This window comes from Chelon labrosus, assembly GCF_963514085.1.
Source record: "Chelon labrosus genome assembly, chromosome: 16".
Classification (NCBI taxonomy): Eukaryota; Metazoa; Chordata; class Actinopteri; order Mugiliformes; family Mugilidae; genus Chelon; species Chelon labrosus.
In genome coordinates this window covers 8,550,123-8,572,699 of record NC_140349.1, presented here as the reverse complement: position 1 = coordinate 8,572,699, position 22,577 = coordinate 8,550,123, and the positions used below count along the sequence as shown (strand labels likewise).

The 22,577-nt window shown below is 43.6% G+C and overlaps 1 protein-coding gene across 1 annotated transcript in view; it reads right to left on the bottom strand.

Moving 5' to 3' along the window:
• Positions 1 to 22,577, bottom strand: part of ext1b (exostosin glycosyltransferase 1b) — a 123,897-nt gene that overhangs the window by 4,559 nt on the left and 96,761 nt on the right. Inside the window, exons 6-10 of the mRNA XM_084562741.1 lie at positions 18,650 to 18,768; positions 13,258 to 13,353; positions 4,390 to 4,479; positions 2,391 to 2,551; positions 693 to 864 (exon numbers count right to left, since the gene is read on the bottom strand). Coding sequence (XP_084418867.1) covers positions 693 to 864; positions 2,391 to 2,551; positions 4,390 to 4,479; positions 13,258 to 13,353; positions 18,650 to 18,768 — 638 coding nt within the window. The remainder of the gene's footprint in view (positions 1 to 692; positions 865 to 2,390; positions 2,552 to 4,389; positions 4,480 to 13,257; positions 13,354 to 18,649; positions 18,769 to 22,577) is intronic.

Genomic DNA, 22,577 nt, shown 5'->3' with positions numbered 1-22,577 from the left:
TACGAAAAAATGATTTATTTACTTCTACAGCTTCAAATCTAGTTTAATTGAGATGATTTGGGCTTTTACTCGAGACAAAGAATGGAGCCACTGTCTTAGATCATTGGTGGGAAAGAGACACAAAAGAGACCGTCAATGGCAATCATCTGCATTCTCTGATTCAGTCGTGGTCCAACGTCAGCCACGCTGACAAGAGAAAAGCATTACTGACATTAACGTCCCCTCAATAAATCATCAGCTGCATCACAGTCTATATTTGGGAGGCTGGAACCCGACAATAATAACCCTGACGTAAGGCACTGGCATGACTACTTTCTGTGCTTTTGTCTCAAGCTCTGTTTGTGACTTGTCCTGTTTACCCATGAGCCGTACCAGAAGACTTTTAAGAGAATAATTCATGCTGCTCATGGAGCAGCGAGAGTTTGCTCCAGCTGAAAGGCTATGACACAGACATGATGGAAGGGGAAAAAACAACGCTGCTGGTTTCAGCATGAATCATGCTTCATAAAAAACAGGAGAATGAATTCAAAGAGGCTTATATAACCGTTTCAGATTCAGTGTTGTAAAATTGTTACCAGGTCTTTTTATTTTTTTTTTTTGATGCAAACCAGTTCTTTTTGACTTGATCCAAGCATTGAAAGGGTTTCAACCAATAGTTCCAGATGTGGAGAGCAGGAGTTGGAACCCCTTACCTGTCCCATCATGGTCTCCTTGTACTGTTTCTTCTGTGTGACCTTGATGGGCGGCAGCTTGGTGACAGCAGAGACCAGGAAGTTCATCAGGATGTCCTCGCAGTTGGCCAACTGGTCCACCATGCTCTTCAGACTAGTGGGCAAGTAGTTGGTGTACAGGTAGTGATAATACCTGGGAAGACGAGGGACAGGGTACCACGTTAGGTACCAATAAAAGCAACTAATACAGTTGATTAACATATGATGCAAACACAGAGTTCCCCAAATATTTAATACAAGGAAACACCATCCAAGATTTTGGTTCCCACCACCAACTTCACCATGCTGATAGCAATGGTATGGTATTTCTTTTTCAAGTATTTCTTTTTTTCCACTCGTATACATTTGGGGGTGGGAAATACACTGCACAAGAGGGTTACCTTGGCAACCAGAGCCTGAAATATCCACTAGGAACCAAGTGTCAGCTACAAAGTGACGGGACTTTAGAGCCAGGAGTCTTTGTGTCCTCACCGTCAGGCAAGATGGTTTATGTAGAGATACAATAAGATGCTCCCATCTCTTAGTTCCAGCTGTATCTACACCGATCAGGCATAAGATTATGACCACCTTCCTGATATTGTGTCCCTTGTGCCTCCAAAACAGTTGGGACTCATCAGAGAATGGACATGGGTCTTTGGATACTTGATCAGTTTGGGATTTAGTTGTTCCTAAACCGTTTCTGTCTGTGTCAGGCTGCATCCTGGCTGTAAGGAGTGTCATTGCTATGGGGTAGGGGTCCCTGGTCTGGTCTAGGTGGGTGCTACATGTCTAAGTAACATCCACATGAATCCCAGGTCTAAAAGATCAGTGTAGATGCATGTATGTGTAAACTAATGCTGCTCGGTCTGGCAGCAGTTCTAAACTCATTCATTGAAAGTGAAGTAAAAACTCAAAAGGTGAAACCACTCGAATGGAAAATGAAGCAGACTGCAGGAGGATGTGATGTATTCTAGTGCACATGTCTTCATTTCTTTGACACTTAAAGCACACATTAAGCTATTTTGATTTGCCAACAAACATTCAACTCCACTGACTGCCTGAAAATTTCCAAGTGAACAGTGTTGGACATTTAAAAGGTGGCCACAGACTTTCTGCTGTACCACGTTATTAGAAACGGTTGAAGTCCACACCGTTGCTCACATCACTGACCGCTCAAGTTCTCGGATGGATTGAACGACTGACTTATTGAAAGTGATTAAGCGTTCGGCTGCGGTGATTGGCTGACTTCAGCTTAATGGACTGCTCCCATCGCAGCTGAGCGAGGCCATATTGAAGCTGACAGGTTCTGTAGTCGAACTAAACGCAGGAACTACGGAGGGCTGTGTAGCAGACAATTTGACATATTTTTTTTTTGGGATAAAACATACTCGGTGTCAAAACACTGGTTTCCCGAGGCTGTGCCACGCTGAACATCACACCTACTTTCATAATCCACAGATCACCGCATCAAAGTGTTGTATCAAAAGAAAGACAACTGAACACCGGAGAGCAGAGCAGAACAAAACTCTGATCCCGGTATAACAGAAGGAGAACAGACGTAAGAAGCAGGAAAGAAAAATAGAGAGAGCTGCTTCACATGGAGATAAACAGGTTCAGAGTGCCGGAGTCAAGTTTTAGGGATCAGGGAGAAGACGATGTAAAGTGTGTATGGTGTCGTACCTGTGATAGATGGCAGCTCCGGTCAGAACCATGGAATAATCGTTGGTCCATTTGGATGTGTAGCCCCAGCGCTCCTTGTTGCTGTCCCAGAAGTGGCTGCGGGCGGGGTAACCTACGATTCGCTCTGGAAAACTCTGCCACACCGTGAAGGCAAAGTCCACCTGCACACACAGACGCACATTCATAACGCTTATTATGTGCACCGTGAGGACAGACCTCTAATAAGCCATCATTTTGGAACTGCTGGCCTCATTTATGAGTAATAACTGACTTATAGATCAGTTAAAACTCCCCTTTGGCGTTGAGAGTAATTACACAAACACTGTTGACACATTAGTATGACATAATTTATGTCTACAGTCTGCAGTGAAGAAAAGCCAGGGCAACATTAATCTGTTTGTCCTTGTCGTTGACTGCTTTCTTTTTTAAGACTGTAATCCTTCCTTTGAACGTAGAGTCTCTTTTTAATTTGGAGCATATAAACTTTCTTTGGACGCTCCCTATGTTTTGTTCTGAATTTGCAGAACCCGGGTTACATTTGTAACTCTGGTTTCTCTGCCTCACTCAAAGTTGCTGTAGGCTACTCTGTCTAAATCGCTAAAGTTGCTCACCTCTCCAGCTGTGACAAACAATCTCCGCTGGTGAAAGCAAACCACAACGTTACTGCCGCACCCCCAGGGCAGAAAGAAAACTGGTTTAAAAGTCTGCTACGCTGCGACGTACAGAGAGATTTACCTGGCGCTCATTGGCTTAGCGAGAACCAAAAACTTTATATATATATTATGTTAGAAAAAAAACCCTCAAAGGCTGAATGAAAGAGGCTACAGGGAACACTAACAAAGGAAAGGTGCACTCAAACACACTTAAGTGAAAAATACAACAGAGGCAAAACCTCATCAAACACAAAGCTGCCTTTCCTAAGCAGCTGCCGGCAGCCAACTTCTGTGGCGACGATCAAAGCGTTCAATCAAATAATTAGACAAAAACATCAAAAAGGACTCAGCGGCTCCTCAAACAAGCCTCTCCGCATTACACCGCACATTAACGCGCTACACAACACTGGGAATGTGCTTACGTTACTGAATTAAAAAGAGAAGCATCCACCGTATAAAACGCTGCACATGTCGTTTTTATCTGCTCTTCCTGACAGAGTTTGTGCATAAGAAGAAGTCCCAGAGGAAAAAAAAAAAAAGAAGAACAGCATCTTCTAATGACTTCCATAGTTGTAACTACTTTTGAACCGAACCAGGATGTCGGTGTGAGTCATATTCAAAGGAAGGACTGTTGAAAAAGGAGGAGGAGAGCAGGAAAACAGAAGGACAAAACAAGGTTTAGTCATTGGTGTGAGGCCAAAACAGCCACTTGAAGGGTTTGTATGAAAGGAAAGGTGGGTGGATGTGCTTTTTTACACTTCTTTTTTTTTCTTAATTGTGCTGGCATTCACGTTGCCTGGGATTTAAAACTTTGGGAATTGTTTGTGCTTGTGATTGCAACCGTCGTCATGAAAGCAACACAGGTTGATTCAGTTTCTGGGGGGATGGATTTTCCCGTCTGCCTCACCATCTAGATCCTCTGCACAAACAGCCTTTATGAGATCTAATTCTACACTGTTCAAAGCGGCATCTGGCTTCCCATGGTGCTGTGCCAAAACGTGTCCCCTGGAAAAAGAAAAAAAAAAAAAAAAAAAAAAGGAACAGTCCCGACGGCACGTGGAACAAAATAAATGCCCAAAACAGCACTGCTCTTGATCGGGGGATTACCGAGGTACATGGTGATTACAAGAACCAAAAACATGAGGTACACGATGGAAAGAATAAAAGAAGGAAACAGGAAATTAAGGCCCTGGCAGTGGAAGTTATCGTAGTTTAAGAGATTTTAAGCGGATCATTTGAAAACACCGGGGACAAACAGAAAGGAAGATGAAATAATCGAGTTGCATTTGGTGTCTCAAGAGAACCAGAAGAGTAGTTTTTTACAGTTTCATTATATTACAAGATACCTCTGTGGTGGACAGCACTGTGTCTTCATCCAGGCTGAGGACAGCGTCGGTCACTATCGTCTCATAGGGCAAGAAGCGGCTGCTCATCACCTGCAGAGGGGAGGCAAACAGAGCAGAAAGGTTAAAACCACATAACTGGACTGAGAACAGTTGGATCCTCGTCTTCTAACAGCATTAATTATGACCCTTTGGACAACACTCAAATGGTTGAAAGACCAAATAAAGGTCGATAGAAAATATCTGTAAGAATATATAGAATATATAAGAACCCTTGCTGTGTGCCTCTTTCTCTGTATATTTTCTTTAATCGAACAGCGTGGAGGTGTTGACTGACACGCACAACCGTTTGATTTAAACTCCAGTCCATCCATCCATCCATCCATCCACTTTCTTTTACTTCTTTGATTCAAGTAGCAGCAGCAGACTGAGCCAAGAAGCCAAGGTGTTTTTTCTCCCTAGCCAGATGTTCTTGGGAGATCTCTGTACTTTTTTCTAGGCAAGGCAGTCCCTCAAGCGTGTTTGCCTCAGGGTCTCAAGGTGAAAAACCCAAACCACCGCTGCACCGTATTTAATAGTAAAGGATTTCTTTGGCCACTCGGGGAAAGCAGAAACATAAACTTTGACATAACAGATACTTCTTTACATTTTCTGTTCACTTCATCGATGCACCATTCCTTTTCCCTTAAGGTGTTTCATAGATCAACTCCTGGCAGCGTTATGTCTCTCTTTGCCTGCTATATGCTTTGCTTATTCTTGAGCTAGCTAGCTGCTAACTTTGCCTGACTTTTGGTGCTGAGCAGGTAGCACAGGGTTGGTGTCTAGAGTTTCTTTCAAGCTACAAAATGATGTTATGAGACCAGCAAAGAGGAGACCAAAAAAAATAGTTAAGAGGAAAATCAAGCAGCAAACTTTGAGTCTGAAAAAACAAAGCCAGAAAAGCCCCAAACTGCGATTCCCCAAATGACCACTAGAGGGTGGCTGCAAAAGTGAGTTGATCCCAATGTTTCACATTCAAATGGTCGACTTTACAGTAGAAATAAACATGTATTAAGGGGTTCTACTGACTTAATAAAAGCCCCTACAACTGTTAAAAACTATTTATACAGTATGTGACACATCAAATAAGAGTTTTGTATCAGTCCGTCTTTAAATTACCGTAATAACGTGGATATAGTATTTAGCGACAAATAGCAGCAGCTGTGCCATTAATGTGCATGAAAACTATTATAAACTTAAGCTAGTTTATAATAGCTTAAGTTTATAATAAACTTAAGCTAGTTCACGTCTGGAGTTGTTTCCTGTGCTTTTTGATCAACTCTCTTTAAAAAAAAAAAAAGTAAATCTCCATGGTGTAAAAAATCAAGAGCAACGTAAAATGTTATTAGTGAACAATGCAAATAGCTTCACATGCTACGCGGGTACCGTTTTCTCCGTCAGGTTAAATTCAGTACAGAGCACGTGAGCCACCGGTGTGTTTGGAGGGTCTGGGGGGAGCTAGAGATGCTTTCAGGAGCAATAGGAAAAACTGAAACGTGCAAAAATATTTCTGATTTGTTATGAAACCATGATGGAAAACCGATGGGTGACATCATGGAAGGATTTAACCTCACACACACAAGTCGTCACCCTAACCCCGTCAATCAAACAAACACTGATTATAGCTGCTTTAAAGACGAGATTGCACAGACATCCCTCCATTTGAGTCACTACCCGAAGCTCAAAAGATAAGAGAGCAGATCCGCCGTTAAACGGAGACTTTCCCTTTGAAATAAATTTTCGAATAAAAACTCTTCCTTGCCTCCAATATCCACCGCATGAATTTTTAATGATCGCTCACAAACTCATGGGATTCAGGGGAAACAACAACAACAAGCCGCGGCATCGACAAACGACAGCACACGGAGAAGAAGAAGAAGAGAAAAACCAATGTCCTACGCTTTACTGCAGGCTGCGCCCTGTCGTTTTCTACCGTGATAGAGTGCTGATACAAGTTTCCATTACGGCTGCGGGGTCATCTTTCTCTTTTGAATCAATAAAAACACATAAACGCAGCCAGACTCTTGGCGTGAGTCATGTGTCTTACATGTGGCACAAATTTACTTTTCTTCTCTTCCACCGTAGAAAACAGAATATTTATATTTAACGGTGGATGAAACCAAACTGTGTAATACATGATGGTCCTTGAATATTTACTGGAAGCAGAGAGAGAGGGAGGGAGAGGTGGGGGTGGTGGTGGTGGCTGGGGCCTGGTGGGTGGATGGAAAGATCAGCATCTTGAGGATATTTACTTGGGAAGTCTTTGCCGTGATGAAAGCCGCTTGGACGAGAAAACAGCAGCTTCTCGTTGAAGATGATGGCGCAAATTATTAAACTGTGTGTGCTCCAACTCAAACAGCCTCCCACACAAACACGTTAACAGACGTAGATGCGCGGTCCAGCGCATGCACGTTATTTAGTTATTCAGCACAGCCTCGAGGGTCAGGCCTCGGGAAGATGTTCGTTCAAAACACCACCTGCACTGAAAAGCCACTGCATTTACATTTAAGTCGGCGTTGACCTCTTTTCTCTGTAAACACCTGCCGTCGTCCGCCTGCTGCGCTCTGGCAGTGACCTCACTCTCAACAAGTCTTCATCACTCCTACGGCCGAGGGCAGCTCCAGACAAACACCGGGTAAAAGCCGGCCACGTTGAAGCTCGTTACCCACGGTAGCGCTGCAACTCATCATTACTTTTATTAGTGGTCTACAGAACTAGAAGAAAATAATGAAAACGGTCAAGTTGGCGTCTCTGTATGCAAATTATGGCCAAGCACCTTCAACGGGCATCAAATTCACGAGGCTGCAACAACATATTAAAAAAGAGATAATTACTAATGTCACTAATTGATCCATCCCGAACTTCCAATGCCCACAAAAAGTTTGCGTGGAGGAAACTGATTATGCTTTGGAAAAGATCAGCCGGGCCTTTGTGATAGTTTACGGGGCTTGATGCGGTAATCATCTGAAGAGTAACAGCGACATAATCACACATGTCATGTAAGCGCCGTGGAGTTTATATTATTCACAACAAATAACAACAACTCTGATTGGTTTTAGGACTAGCCCGTGCTTTTTTCGGCTGACAACACAAGCCATAATGAAATCCCAGTGCCGTGTTTTTTTGGATTTCTTGGGGCCTGCCTGCAAGGTGAACACAATGACGCTTAATTTTAAACTTTACAGTGATCTAAACGAGAGAAAAACACATCTGAGAAGCTGAAAGCATCTAATTTTGGTGAGTTTTGCTGCGTGATTCATCAAGAAATATACTGAAAAAGAGTTTGCAGATTATTATTTTCAACAGAATCATGACTCCAAGTTAAAATCCCAAAAGTTAACCCTTTACGGGGTGAGGAACCATATAGGGTAACTTCAGCACACAATTGTGTCCAGCCAATCAGAGAAGATCCCCAGGTCAAATCAGTGACAAATGTGGTCTGCAAGGTCCACCTCTGCATGAACACTAAGCGTAAATTCTTTATTAGGTACCACGAAGAATAAGTGTCCTAATGTTGTTTAATGTGATAATGTGTATGTTGATAAGTGCCTGAATTAGCACTTATGTTCTAATGGTCTAAAATACATGTTTACATTTGTTTACCCCTTAGGGTCAAGGGACCATATATGGTAACTTCATTAATCTTGATTTTCTCAATGAAAACTAAAAACTTCTTCTTATGCCCAACAATAACACTCTAGGGTTGAATCTTGGCATTTCCAAGTATTTTAATGAGCACCCTACGAAGGGTTAAAGCCGATTACTTTCAGTCCAGTTTAAAAGCAGTAAAGGGGATATGTAGTGGTTGTTTTAATAACTTTTAACATTTAAAGGGGAATTACCGTTTTTTTTTTTTTTTTTTTTTTTAAACTCCGGATTCAATGGGGAATAGCACTAGCATATCAGAACAAAATATTGGTGAAATGAATGAGTTTCGCAGCAGATAATGCGTTATTTAGAGGCTGCGTTTCGGTGCCCCATTCACTCCCACTATATGGATATACGCGGATCTAAATGTCCGAATGACTTCAAATGATACCAAAGTTATATGGGTGAGTAAACAATCATATTTTATGGCAGAAATAAGGTTCAGGTTGTGACACAACAACAACAAAAAAAAAAGAATCCCCTTTAACTGGCTGCACAATGAAGGAAACTGGATCTTTGATGTGTAAATGCTCTTAGAACATTTTCAGACACAGATGAATGTCTATAACCTGTGATATTATTATTATTATTTTTTAATATCGTACAAATATGGCTAGTTCCTTGGTTGCTGGTTTTCATGTAATGTGTAATTTACTAATAAAGAATAAATTAAAAATATTCAAGACTACAAATAGAATAAAATTGGCCTTCGAATATTACGGAATTTCACCCAAAACACAAACGTCAGCCTCTGTGGAAAAACCTGATGGAAGTAGTGAAACGTCTTGTTTCCACCAAAACGATGGGTCGAGTGTCATTACCCTCTTTAAAGCCACAACTCTCGCTACAAATACTCAACAGAGGCAGCCTGCCAATACTTACAGTAATAGTAGAATAGCTCAAATTGGAAAAATGTAAATTAGTACTCTATATGCAAAGTTAAAGTAAAGAACATTGATTATTTTTTTTGGAGAGCTTCACAGCTACATCTCTGATTTATTGCTCCCTCTTCATGGCGCAGCGGAGCCGAGGTGGCGCCTGACGGGCCTCTAACTTAAGAGGCCCGTCCGGTCAAGTGCCGCCTCCTCCTCATCTTTTCCGCTGAAAGTTTCAGCCGCCGTTCACGCTCCAAAGAGCAGAGGAGCGTGAGTGACAGCGGTGTTTACAGACAGAAAACGAGAGGAGAGAGGAGAAGCGGTGCCCTCCCTCTAGTTTCATCGTCATCATTACTGCGGTGGTGTCCTGCGGGCGGCGAGGAGGGAAACAAAACATTCCCGTCTCTCTGCTCTCGAGTTTTCCACTCATTCTCCGGCGCGAAGTGACAGCGAAAACACCGGTCAGGAAGAAGAGGGGGAGCAGACGGAGGGGGAGAAAGTGACAGCGGGACAAACAGGGCAAAAGAGGAAAAAAAGAAACAGAGACAAAGAGAGGAAGAGAGGCTGATGTTTCCAGCCCCCAGATGGTTTGTAACGTTAGAAGTGAGACATATTAGCCTGGGGCTTCCTGGTGCTCTCCAGGAATGTGAGCTCTTACGGCAGGAATCCGCCTCCAGCACTTCACCTCCTCTCTAAAGGACAGCAGCAGAGGAGAGGAGAGGAGAGTAGGGGAGAAGGGAGGACCACCAGTGCATGTGTAGACCACATTAAGCACGGCTGGGATTCTCACACGGCTTAACCCAACAGTCATAAACCGGCTTTTTGGCCAACGAGCCACAGAGACAGGGAGGGAAGGACAGAGGGCATGCAGACTGGTGTTATTCTCAACACACTTGTATCTCTCAGTCCAAAACTTCGACTGGAAAACAGTCCCAAATATGTGGTTTTACTTTTAAAAACCTGTAAAACTGATGGGCATAAAAATAATGAACAATCCATCTGTCTAAAGCTATTTTCGGGGCCGTATTAATTCACATTTGTGTGATCTGAATTATTTTAAACAACAATGGAGGTCTGTAGCTACCCGGGCTACTCTCATGCCATCAACTCCTTGTTGGTGGTTTTGGTCTTTTTAACAAGATTTTTAACCAAACGGAGATGGGTGAAGCCCTGTGGAAGCTACGTTCTGGTCAAATATCTATAGTTACTCATCCTATAGATACTTAATCAGTTTGGGATCTAGTAAATTTAGAGGCCAGGTCAACACCTTGTGCTGTTCTTCATGTTTTTCTTAGTTGTTCCTAAAGCGTTTGTGTGTGCGTATCTGTGTCAGGCTGCATCCTGCTGGTGATGGCTACTGCCATAAAGGAGTGTCATTGCTATGGGGTGGGGGAGCCTGGTCTGATCAAGGTGGATGCTACATGTCTTATTTAAAACTATTGTCTGCAGTGTCCTCCACGCGCCTTGGAAGCAGGTGAAGTTGCGCCAAAAATACAATTAATTTCTCTTAAATATTTATCAGGTTAGTCGTCCTATACTGAATTTTGCCTCCACTAACTGATGTTTTCTGCAGTAAGATGACAACATGACCGCTTGAACTGAGAGAGCTGTCCAAAGACATTGGTGAAAAGACGCAGAAACTAGAGAAACTAAACGTGGAACCAGAATCGTGACCTCAATATTTCCTGGCAATGGCCTTGACAAGAGTCAAAGCAAGAAAAGAAGGACATGTAGTGGTAGGAAGAAGCAGAAAGAGGGTAAAATGGAGAGGGTCCGTGAGCGAGGGAGAGGATGAAAGAGAAGGGGATAAGCAAGAAAGAAAGACATAGGCAGGAAAAAGGCGAGAGGGATGAAAACTGTTCTCTCCCTCTCTGTGGGGTGGAGGAACACAGCTTGGCTCGCCACGGTAAACACAGAAAACACCACAACCACAACAAACCACAGGCTGCCTGGCACGGACACACACACAGCGCGCTAAGCCTGTTCTGCTCGCGTTTCACGGACACACAGCTACACACAGAGGCCTCCCGCTGTGATTGACAGCTTGGGAGAAACCACTCAGAGCCACGGGGAGAGGTAAACCATAAACCCAGTCTACCGCCGGGTGACTGACACTGATGTGAAAACCACTTCTCCTGACTGGCAGGTGAAGTTAAGTCCTCGGGGGGGGGGGGAGGACGCCGGTGGATGAGTCCGATGGCGGCGTTCATACAAACAGATGAGCGACGCGTCACGTTTTCCTCAAATGAAGCCTAAAACATGAGCTTAGAAATGAGCTTAGTGTTTACATGCAAATGTGCCCGGGTTTGACCTTTGACCTCTACAAGCGTAGGTCACAGGGAGGTTAAGAGAAACACAGCGACGCCGTTAGCGCGAAAGACTAATAAGGCTGTCATAATAAATGTCACAGAGGCACGCTCTGGGTTATGTCTCGCTGGAGGCTTAACTTCAGAAAAGCCAAAAAAATGTGCCTCGCTCTTATGACAGTCATAAAAACAGGAAGGGAAAAAAAAAAGTCTCTGAACCGACACGCTGAGGAAATTAACACCCACTCGTAACCATTCACAGCCACTCGTACCAACTCTCATGCACGTTTTATTTTTTTTTTTCCCTTTTTCGTTTTAAAGCTCTGAGTCATATTTAAATCTTTGCTGCCTTTATAGTTTTTGCATGAAAATACTTTAGAGTGAGATTTAGAATTAAAGGAAGCAGCTTTAGTCTAGTCTCTAATTCAATATAAACTGTTTTTATAGGACGTTTATTGTTCGTTAAATCACAGAAATCTCTATTTTCCGGCTTCTTTTCTCTTTCACTGTCTGTGAAATAAATGTCTTTGGGTTCAGGACTAATGTGAAGATGTAAAGAAATGATCCAATCACAAGTGGACAGCTTTAATTACTGGTGTGGATGCACTGAGGATGCATTTTGAGGTGATCTGGATCACTCGTGACCACGTTCTTTGAGCAGTGTGAACACATGATGTGTCCCCGGCACATTGGTGCACTCCCTACTCAAATGAGGCCCTCTGAGTTTTGCCGTAGGTGTGAGTGTGAATGGTTGTCTGTCTTTGCCCTGCGATAAGACTGGCGACCTGTCCAGGGTGTACCCCGCCTCTCGCCCAATGACAGCTGGGATAGGCTCCGGCCCCCTTGCGACCCTCCAGAGGACAAGTGGCTAATACAGAAAGTGAATAAAACTATTGATGATTCATCTTGCACTAGGGGGCGCGTACCAATTTTGTGGCCAATGAAACTCTTTCTTGAACGTTCATGCCCCTCCCTCCACCTATGTCTCCAAATGCAATTGAACAGAACGCTACTAGCTGCTTCATGGTGGAAGTTTACACTCTAAGAAGCTAAACAGGAGTTATGTTCCTATGGTTTTCCTTACTATTTTTTACTATTTTTTATCCTGGAGGCCAGAGTTCCAAGTTCCCCAGCCACAAATCTTGCCGCAGAAAGTTGGTCTGGAGTCGCTCCGTTGGGAAATGCTCCACAAGGATCCCATAAGCCAATCAGACCGTTTGGGTTGGCTTGTAAGTCAACGAATGAATTTTCATTGGTAAGTTACAAGAGACATTTGAAACTGTCCACTAACAAAAATAACAAATTAACTGAAAGAAGTTCAGATTTGACAAATGAAACAGCTGAATCTGAGTAGACAGCGAGTAATCCCACCACAAGACTGTTGGGTTTATTTACCTTTACGATATTCTTTCACTGCAGTAACATTGTTGTACGTGTGGATGCTACCAGGGTTTTAGTTCTAATCTGAGCTTTGTGTAAAATAACAAATAATTTCATGGTGCCCACACAACAAACGGTGCTGTTTGTGGTTCTGAAACAGCATTAAGTAAAGATCCATTAAAGACTGGAGCTCTATGAACGATATTCTAGTGTGAATTTGAATGCTATGTGACTAATACTGCCCCAGAACGTTAATATGTTAATACCAGGTCTGAACAGTAAATTTATGGTGCACATTTACTCAGGATATTACGGCACAACTGTGCAGCTTCTAATTAAATATTTGATTATGATTAAAGTAAAAAAAAATAAAAAATGAAATAAATACTTATATATAATATATCCAAATATCCATTACTGCCACGATATCTTTCCTCTGTGCCTTTCAGTGTATATTATTCTCATTACTGAGCTTTAATTAAAACCACACAAATTGTTCTCTAATGGAATCAGCGCGGCACAAATCGAAACTCGTTAACTCCCAGAAACTCAAACGTACAGTAACGTAAGATGAGCCACGTAATTAGAAATGACAGCGAGGTAACCGAGCGTTTTTTTCTGACCTTATTCTCTCCTTCGATCACGATGACGGGCACTGAGGTGGCGGGCCAGCGGTGCTTTGCAGGTAGAGGTTTGTCACAGTTCCACAGGACGATGATCTGAAAGATAGAATAAACAAATGTGTTGTTATTTTATTTTTAGCCTTTAGTGCTTCGAATCTAATTTAATTCCTATTATTTTCTCCTCTAACCTAAACAGCTTCCCACTAAACATGTGGCATTTACGCACCCCGCAGCCAGCAAATGTCACCTTATTACAAGCTGGCTGAGTAATAAAGAGCCAGAAGGGCAACTGAAATGATAAAATATTTCCAATTATGGTTCCACAGTGGTTTTCTATATTTCAGTCCAGAACCAATCTCTTTACATTATCAGGTTTCATGTCCTACTACGACTATTTGCAGCTCATATGATTCCTGCGTTGCTCCACCTCCAATCAGATCATGTTCTACATTAAGAAGTCATGTTCCCAGCCACAGTTCTGTCATGTTTCATGCGCCTTGAACCGCTGTTCGCCGACCTGCAGGTCAGCCGATTTGCTGCTGTACAACAGCGGACGGCATTAATATTTGATGAGAAACACACACACACACGACACCGTCTTGTCTGGCCTTACACGGCGTTACAATCTTACGTCTCAGCCCATCCGTCTCATAAATTTTAGATATGATGTGGCGACACAGATCACTAAACCTCACTAACTAGACACGGCGGATCTGATGAGCTTTGGATCTCGTGTTGACGTGGCGCACTCAAGGCTAGGGTGAGGCAAAGGGGCGACATTGATATGAATGTAAAGAGCGTAGAAGGATTTATAAGCCTTTTAAAAATCAAAAACACAACAGAGGATAGATTAAGTACCGCATAGCTTTACTGACCAACACTAAGAAGTATATAATTCATTTGTTTATACTTACAAATACACCGATACATTCATGTGGATGTTACTTAGACATGTAGCACCCACCTAGACCAGACCAGGCACCCCCACCCCAACAAAATGAAAAACAGCACAAGGTGTTGACCTGGCCTCCAAATTCACTAGATCCTAAACTGATCAAGTATCTGTGGGATGATCCACAGAGGCCCCTCCCCTCAACCCATAGGACCCAAAGGCCCCCACTGACAATGTCCTGTTGCCAGACACCACAGGACACCCTCAGAAGACCCATGTCCCTTCTCTGATGAGTCCCAACTGTAGAGAGACCTATACTATTAGACAAAAAAACGTTTTAAAACTATTGATGACTCATCTTGCACTAGGCGGCGTGTACTAATTATGCGTCCAATGAAACTCTTTCATGCCCCTCCCTCCACCTATGTCTCCAAATGCAATTGAACGGAACGCTACTAGCTGCTTCATGGTGGATTTTTGATTAGATTTGGGGAAGTTTACACTCCAGGAAGCTAAACAGTTTGTCCTTTCTATTAGTTTTTATCCTGGAAACCAGAGTTCCAACCTCCCCGCCCACAAATCTTGTGGCAGAACGTTGGTCTGTTGGGAAATGGTGACGCTCCACAAAGATCCCAGAAGCCAATCAGATCATTTGGGTTGGCTTTATGAGAGCGAACCTTCTTGTCGAGGGTCAGCAGGTGAAACATATGATTGGTGGACGTGCCAGAGGAGCGCCAAAAAAAGTGTCCGACGTCGCCGGCTTCCATTGAAAAAGTACCGTAGCTTCTCTCGCGCTCTCACTGTTAGTGTGAACGTAGCATAACAGCGTCGTAGCCACTTATTTTGAAGGCCTTGGAGTTGAATTTGTTTAGCTCCAAATATCTCTGATTGGTTGTAGGACCATCCAATTGGAAGCAGAAGTATTTTCAGTTGAAGTATGCCCATAATGAAATCCTAATTGAGACTAAACAGACAGTTGAGTCTGGCAACACCAAGCTAATTAGCACATTTGCTGAAGTTTCATTGAAGATGTCCCCTTACGTTTTTGTCTATTTTCATGCACGGACCTCTCCGTAGCTTTCTTTATTCGCTCGTATCATCAGTTGCTGGCTTGCTTTTTATAGCCTTTTATGAGACCCCGCCGTTAAAATGAGGAAAACAAAAACATTAAAAGGTAGCCTGGAAGCCACGTTTGTGTGAACGTGTTAGGGATTGATAGCCAGCAGAGTGAAAAGTAAACTGATAGGGACACATCATCAACATCCAGCCCTGCGGTGTTCAGTTGCTGTGTGTCAGCTAACATCTGCCCTGCCGAAATGTCCTTGAACGAGTCAGTAAATGAATCCACCCCGGCTCCACTGTGCAGGGCCGGGGCCGTGGCGTCACTGATGGAGCCGAACCGCAAGAATTTCCCTGCAGGGATCAATAAAGTTTCACATTATTCTGACATTAACTACGTCACACGCAGCAGTTCCCCCCTCGGGGACGCTGCACCCTGACTGGACCTGCAAAAATAATGCGCTGGGAGCTACCAGGACGTCTGCGTCGACTACAGTGCAGGGCTTTGATGAATTGCAGAATTATCTCACCATTATCAGCGAATACAGATAAAACTAAATCATTCACGGAGCCAAATCTGAACAAGAAATCGTCTGTCATTGCAAGATAACAACAGGTATACGTTGTGCACGTAGCTGAGGAAAGTGTTAATCCACTCCATTCCTGTTTGATTACAAAGACAGATGGCGTCCCCGTCAGCCGCCCTCTCAGGGTGCTGTTGGTGGCATTGTGTACGCATGTGTGCGACTGGAGGAGAGCAGTGAAGGAGCGGTTGTGTATCTGCAGCGCGAGAGGAAGAAACGCTTCCTCCTCGCACACACGAGCCCACTCGCAGCAGGAGGTCCGTCGTGTCAGAATGCGCTTCAAAAGCTTTCTCGCGTCCAATTTAGCCTCCTCCACCCTCTGTGTTCTCTTATTCTCTCCTTCCCATTCATTTATTTATATCCCTCCTGCTCATCCACTCGTAGCTCAGCAGCTCCCGCCGCTCTCCCTCGCTCGCTCTCCTCCGTGCGCCGGAGAGTGGAAGAAAACAACCCGGCTGCGTACCTGGCTCTCCACTCTGCATGCACAGCCAGAGGAAGGCAAACACAAAAGCACCTCCATGAGAATAATAAGGAGGTAGAGTCTACTCATTCAGCTTGCCGTAATGCGAGAATCTGCGGTCGGCTTTTAGCACACACAGAGGAAAGGATGAAACCTGAAGATGTTTTCGCACTGAAAAGTGTTTGTAGCTGTCAAACGTCTGTTGACAGCAATTGATCCTCCTCGCATCTGTATTTTTAATAATAATAGTCTTGAATAGAGAGTGGAGACGCTAAATTTGCTGAGATGTCACTGAGTTGTAGTCGTCCGTGATGACGGCTGATGGTTACAAACATTGACAGTATGAAGACGGACGGCGGAACTGCTCCTCATAAGAGAAGCCAAAGCAAGTAGAGCTCCCCCTGGTGGAGGTAGAGCAGAGCGCAGTATTAATTAAGCGTGAGTGAGTTTGTAGGAAGTGTGGGCGGGTCATCCATAACGCAACTTCGCGTGGCTCCACTGTCGGGAGCGTACTGTGCAGACTCCGGCTCCAAAGTCGCAAGATGGCGCCGCCTGTATCCCGGGAAAATAGCACCAATTTGGCCAGTGCAAGGAAGTGGGGACGCATCGTACATATTTATATACAGTCTATGGTTACAAATCTCCACTCAAGGTCTGCTTAAGTTCTGGTAGTGCTGCTTATGTTGGGTCAACGTTTAAAGGGACACTTCCTTTATATTACAATTAGATGTCGCCCAGTCTGGGAATAACTAGCCTCAGGATCGTGAGCATGTAAAATTCAGAACGGACCACATGACACACAAAGTCATTATTATGCCTCAAAAAACGTCCAACGTTTGGATGCACTTCATGAAATGACTTGACAAGCAGAGGCTGAGAACTGGCATTAGTAGTCGCCGTGTCAAAGATTCATTCATTACATTGGCTGGCCTTAGAGGTCGTTGAAATTGGCCTGAAGACGAAATGAAAAGCATCTGTTCCGCTTTTAATAGCGGAAGAAAGTCCTGAGATGACGTTGTGAGCAAGAAGAGTTTCGCTTGATGAATGAGAAGTGAAATATCCTGATAACTTCCAGGTTTATTTCCGGATCAGTTGCTCAGTCTTTTAAAAGGAAAGTTCCCAGCAATACTGGAGTAAAAAGAAGTTCACCGATGTCTACAATCCAACTGATGCTAAACAGAGGCCTGCAGTATGGACGCAGCTGACCAGACGCCATTGCGGACGATGACATTTGCTTGTACGGCAGAAAAATCCAACGAGTTTCCAAAAACTTCAATAACGAACCAAACTTTCGGAGTTGGTGCGTAAATTAGACTGACGCAAGGTGAGGTTCTGTCTCTTTTTCCCAGTAATTGATGTTTCGCTCGAGTCTGTTTTTAATGAACTACTAAATGTTACATTAGAGACAGGATTGTAGTCCGTAGGGGCAGGAAGTGATTAATGTGATTGACAGCAGCGGATCACATTTATAGACTCATAATGTTTACATCAAAGAGCAACGGTAATGATACTTTAAGAAGGATTTATGAGAAAACAAGTCTGGATACTGCAGCACGTACTACTGCATTAAAAGGCCGAGCTATACACTGATCAGGCATTACATTATGACCACCACGATTGTGACTCATCAGAGAACGGACATGGGCCTTCTGAAGGTGTCCTGAGGTGTCTGGTACGAGGGTGTTGTTAGACTTTGGGTCCTATGGATTGAGTGGAGGGGCCTCCGTGGACCATCCCACAGCTACTTGGTCTGGTCTAGGTTTGTGCTACATGTCTAAGTAACATCCACACGAATGCCAGGTCCAAACTTTTCCCAGCAGAACATTGTATTGTCACAAGATGGTCAATGTCATTTACTTCTCCTGTCAGCGGTTTTAATGTTGCGGCTCATCGGACAAAAATGGTCCATGAACAAGCCTCTTTATCAACACATATTCAGGCATTGCACGTACATGGAAAATGCATCCCTCCTACACAAGACACAAACTTGCTTGCTCATACCACACAAACAAACCAAGACACACACCCACAAACACACTTTCTCGCACACACACACACACACACACATAAAACCAGCCATCGGGGAGCAAATTCCATTTCATTTCCCGCTTTGGTAAGGAGCAAGCAGGGGAATCAATACATGCCATCTCCAGCTGTGCTGAAGGGGGTTTGGCTGCCATGGAGACAGATGCGGCGCCGCTACGAACTGACGCTCTAATTCAATCCACCGGAGTTAACACACAAACACACGGGGATGGAGGCTGAGCGCCGACGTTGCCCCGGTTGGAAAATGCGATTGCAAAACGTTTGAGCCGCGTGAGCCACGTAATGCGGCGCAATTTGGGGCGGAGATCAGCGGAGGATTCTTGAGAGTAAAAACACACACAAATCCTTTACCTGTGCACAGTACTGGGACTTGGCCACAGCTACCAGGAGCTTGAGTATGGGCTGCGACTGGGACACCAGAGGAGAGACGGCGTGGATGACCGCTGTGAACTTGGGGTACGGTTTAATGCCTGAAACACAACGGAGAGAGAAAACACTCATTAATAATGCATTTTAACAAATTCAGCAAACAACACAGGATAGAACGCGGCCGAGCCAACTGTCAGCCATGAATGTAACTTCAGCGCCTTTGAAGAGAACAAAGCCGAAGACGTTCATTTTCACAAACACTTCATATCTGTTTTCTGAGAGATGCAACTTGAAACGGGCCCGTCAGCAGTTCAGAAATACGGACGACTTAATTGTCAGCGATGTACGTTTTTCAAAACCACTCTTAAAATATTCAACAATGTTAATGTGTTTTGAAAATGCCAAATCTCTCCATCGCTGAATATTTCATTTCGGAAACTCCTCAGCTGTATCCGCAACCCAATAAACAGACGACTAACTGCTGATGTGACTTTAAATTCAGCCTGACTTGATGTTGGACTAGAGTAATTGAGGCTGAAAATGAGGAGGAAATAAGATACTGAGCAAGACGGATCACAGAGGACGGCCAACTTTTTCCTCATTTAAATCCAATCTAACCCAGCAAAGCATGGCGGCGGAAGGAGGAGGCGCAACTGAGCAACTTTTTATAAAGAGGGATATTAAAAGTTGGTAAACTCTCCTTGTGATTTGTCATGAGAAAGAAGTTTTTGTTTTTTTCGTTGAAACACCTGCTGATGTGAATTTTGTAACAAGCTCATAAACAGACGTTCATGAAACATTGAACAAAACCTGGAGGAGAATAAGAGTCACGCGGCATGTTCTAAATTTTAGATGTGCGTTCTGTTTTCTGCCTTTAGCACACGATCCTCAGTGGATCCCATCTCATCCCGTACCAACCATAGACTGTAAATAAATATGAACTACACGGCCCCACTTCACTGCATTGGCGCTGTTTTCCTGGGGATACGGGCGCCGCCATCTTGCGAGTTTGGAGCCAGAGTCTGCGCAGTACGGTCCGAGAGTGGAGCCACGTGGAGCTGCGTTATTGATGGCCGCTTTGTGGAGCGGTTGGCATGGCAACCGGTAGTCGCCATTATGTCACATCGTGTTTCAATAGCGTCTAATAACTAAGTAAAACAAAGCTTATCCAAAAAATGTACATTTGAACTTGCATCAACATTATATTAACTACTTTAAATGACAGAAACCATCCTGGAAAAAAACATTATTTGACGTCCACTAACATGGAGGAGGCGGAGCTTATGACCTATACTGCGGCCAGACACCAGGGGGAGCTCTACTTGCTTTGGCTTCACTTTTGAGGAGCAGTTCCGATTCAGCCATTTGTAATACCTACCTACATATCGTGGACACAACATGTGCATGCTTCTATGTGCTTGTGGTCAAATTAAGGATGTTTTAATGCTGGATTTAATGCTCCGGTCTTACTTGTGACAATTAACAAGAACGATGCACTTGCTATATATTCTATAAAATTAAACCCTATAGGATTAAGATCACGCCATAATCTGAAACTGCAAACAAAATACATAAATAGATAAAGTTTTGAATCCAATAAAAGTTTGGAATCCAATAAAAAAAGTTTAGCAAGTCTGGAGCGAAGTTTTTAAAGCTTGCATAATGTTTTGGAAGTGTGGAAAATAATTTTAAATCTCTCATATTATTTCTTCTTTTTTTCTTCTTCACAGTTTACAGTGTTTTTCTCTCCGGCACACTTTCAGAGTTTCAAATATGTCACTGTTCACCCGGTGCATTAGTTTCCTTTTTTCCTTTTCTTCTTTTTTATTTTTATTTTTCCAGGTCTGAAACCTTGTAAACAGCAATCTGAAAAGTACGGTGCATATGTTTGGGAAGAAAGTTCCGAAACCTTGAATCTTAGGATTTTATAGGGCTGATATCTGCACTGTTTTCAAAGAGCTTCTCCCACTTTTGACCAGATTTGACCACACAGTTGTGAGCGTTTCGAGTCATGAGATTTAATCTATTGGTAGGTTATTTGTCGGTGAATCAGTGCACTAGAGTCCAGTCCAGTCGCTGGTTGCATTTACTAGATTTACATGAAAATGACTGACAAGCCATAGATACAGAGCAGGACGCACATTTTTTCATCGCAGTTTCAGATTATGGTGCGATCTTAACCCCATTAAAAGCGAAGAGTGATTTCCATTCCAGGTTAAACAAAAAATGCAAAACACTTATTTTACAAGACCGTAGACAGGAAAGTTTAGATTAAGATTCTAAAATAAGAACCACTTTCTCTCTTCTCTTTTCCCTTCTATCCTACTGGGGGTTTCCCAAGATACTACTTTAATTTGGGGAAGGCCCTTTTCTGTTTTAACGTGACAGCCGACACGTCGAGTCAGGTCTATTAAAAAAAAAAAAAAAAAAAGAAGTTTAGTTTGGCGTCTGCACAGAGCCCTGACCTGAACCCCACCCAGCACCTGAGGGTCCAACCCAGCGATCATCAAAACCAAAACCTCTGGCCGACATTTCTAACGCTAATCCCTGCAGCCACGTTCCAAAACCTCGAGGAAAGCGGGAAAAAGTTGTTTGAAGCCTTTTAACGGGAGCTCAGATTCAGAATTAAACATTCATACGAGTTTACGCTGTGTATCTGTTTAGGTGTTTTAGCACCGAGACACTTCAGAGCCGTTAACTGCGGCGATAAAGGTTTTATTAACATCGACATGTTTCCCCTCAATTCCGTGTTTTATGCAGTTTTGTTTTACGCTCTGTTTTATAGCTGTTATTTGAAGTAATGTGTTGTGTTTGCTGTAACTGTCATCTTTAATGACACGGTTTATTAGGGATGCATTTACAGTTTAATGGGTGAATTAGTAAAATCAGAGCGGACAACCGGAAGATGAGTTTAAGGAAGGCACTAAAACTGAAGAAATGTAACTACAATATTAATAATGACGCCATGAAAGCGCGTATTATATTAAAAAATGTTGATATTAGTTCGGATTTTGCAGGTGTACCCAATAAAGTGGCCACTCATTGAGTATCTCCTTGATATTTTATCTATTATCAAATGAAAAAAATCCAGTATCTTTTGTCTTTTTAATCAAAAGTCCATTTTGTTCAAGCATATAAAAGCAAACCCTGCTCCCGCTGTGTGAGCCAATGACAGAATGTGTGTGTGTCTCGTTAATGGCTCTTAAAATAATAAGGAGTGTCACTTAGAAACAAACTATCCCTCTTTGATTTTGCTCATTTAACCATGAGCGACAAGCCACCTCGCCTCCTAAAAAATCCATCCGCGCTTAATTGCTTCCTCTTTGACAAACAAATAAACTCGCCGGCGTTGTAATCCGCGCCTGCCGTCACTGCGCCCATCCATTCTAATATCTGCTCTCCACCCCGGGTGCTCCGTCAACCGAGTTTCGTACCGTCGCCGCCCGTGCCTGTGTGCGTGTGTGTGTGTGTGTGTTCGCGGCGGTTTTGTCAGCTCTGGATGAAGATGGAGTGAGCCGAGCGGAGGAACGGAGCGGCTCCCGGGTCGCAGATATGTGGCGGGGGACGAACTAAACGGCGCTGGACCATAGCGGGAGGAATTGGTAGCAGCAGTAGCAATGCTGACTCCAAAAAAAACAATGATGGACGGGGTGATGTGTCAGCAGGGCTAACACAAACATCCGTCAAAGGCCCATTCGTCCACTCCACTTGCTGCTAGACGCGTCCGTTGGAGGAGGCCACTAGATCAGGGGTGAGGACATATTTCTACTGTCCGGACAAGGTCCAAAACCACAGCTTGAGAGAAATCTTGCACGAAGACTGTGACAAACGCAGAGAGACGGATGAAGAGATAGAGAAACCTCTCCGGCTCGGTTCACTGCCGGCGTCAGCAGCCCTTCGTACGGCTCGC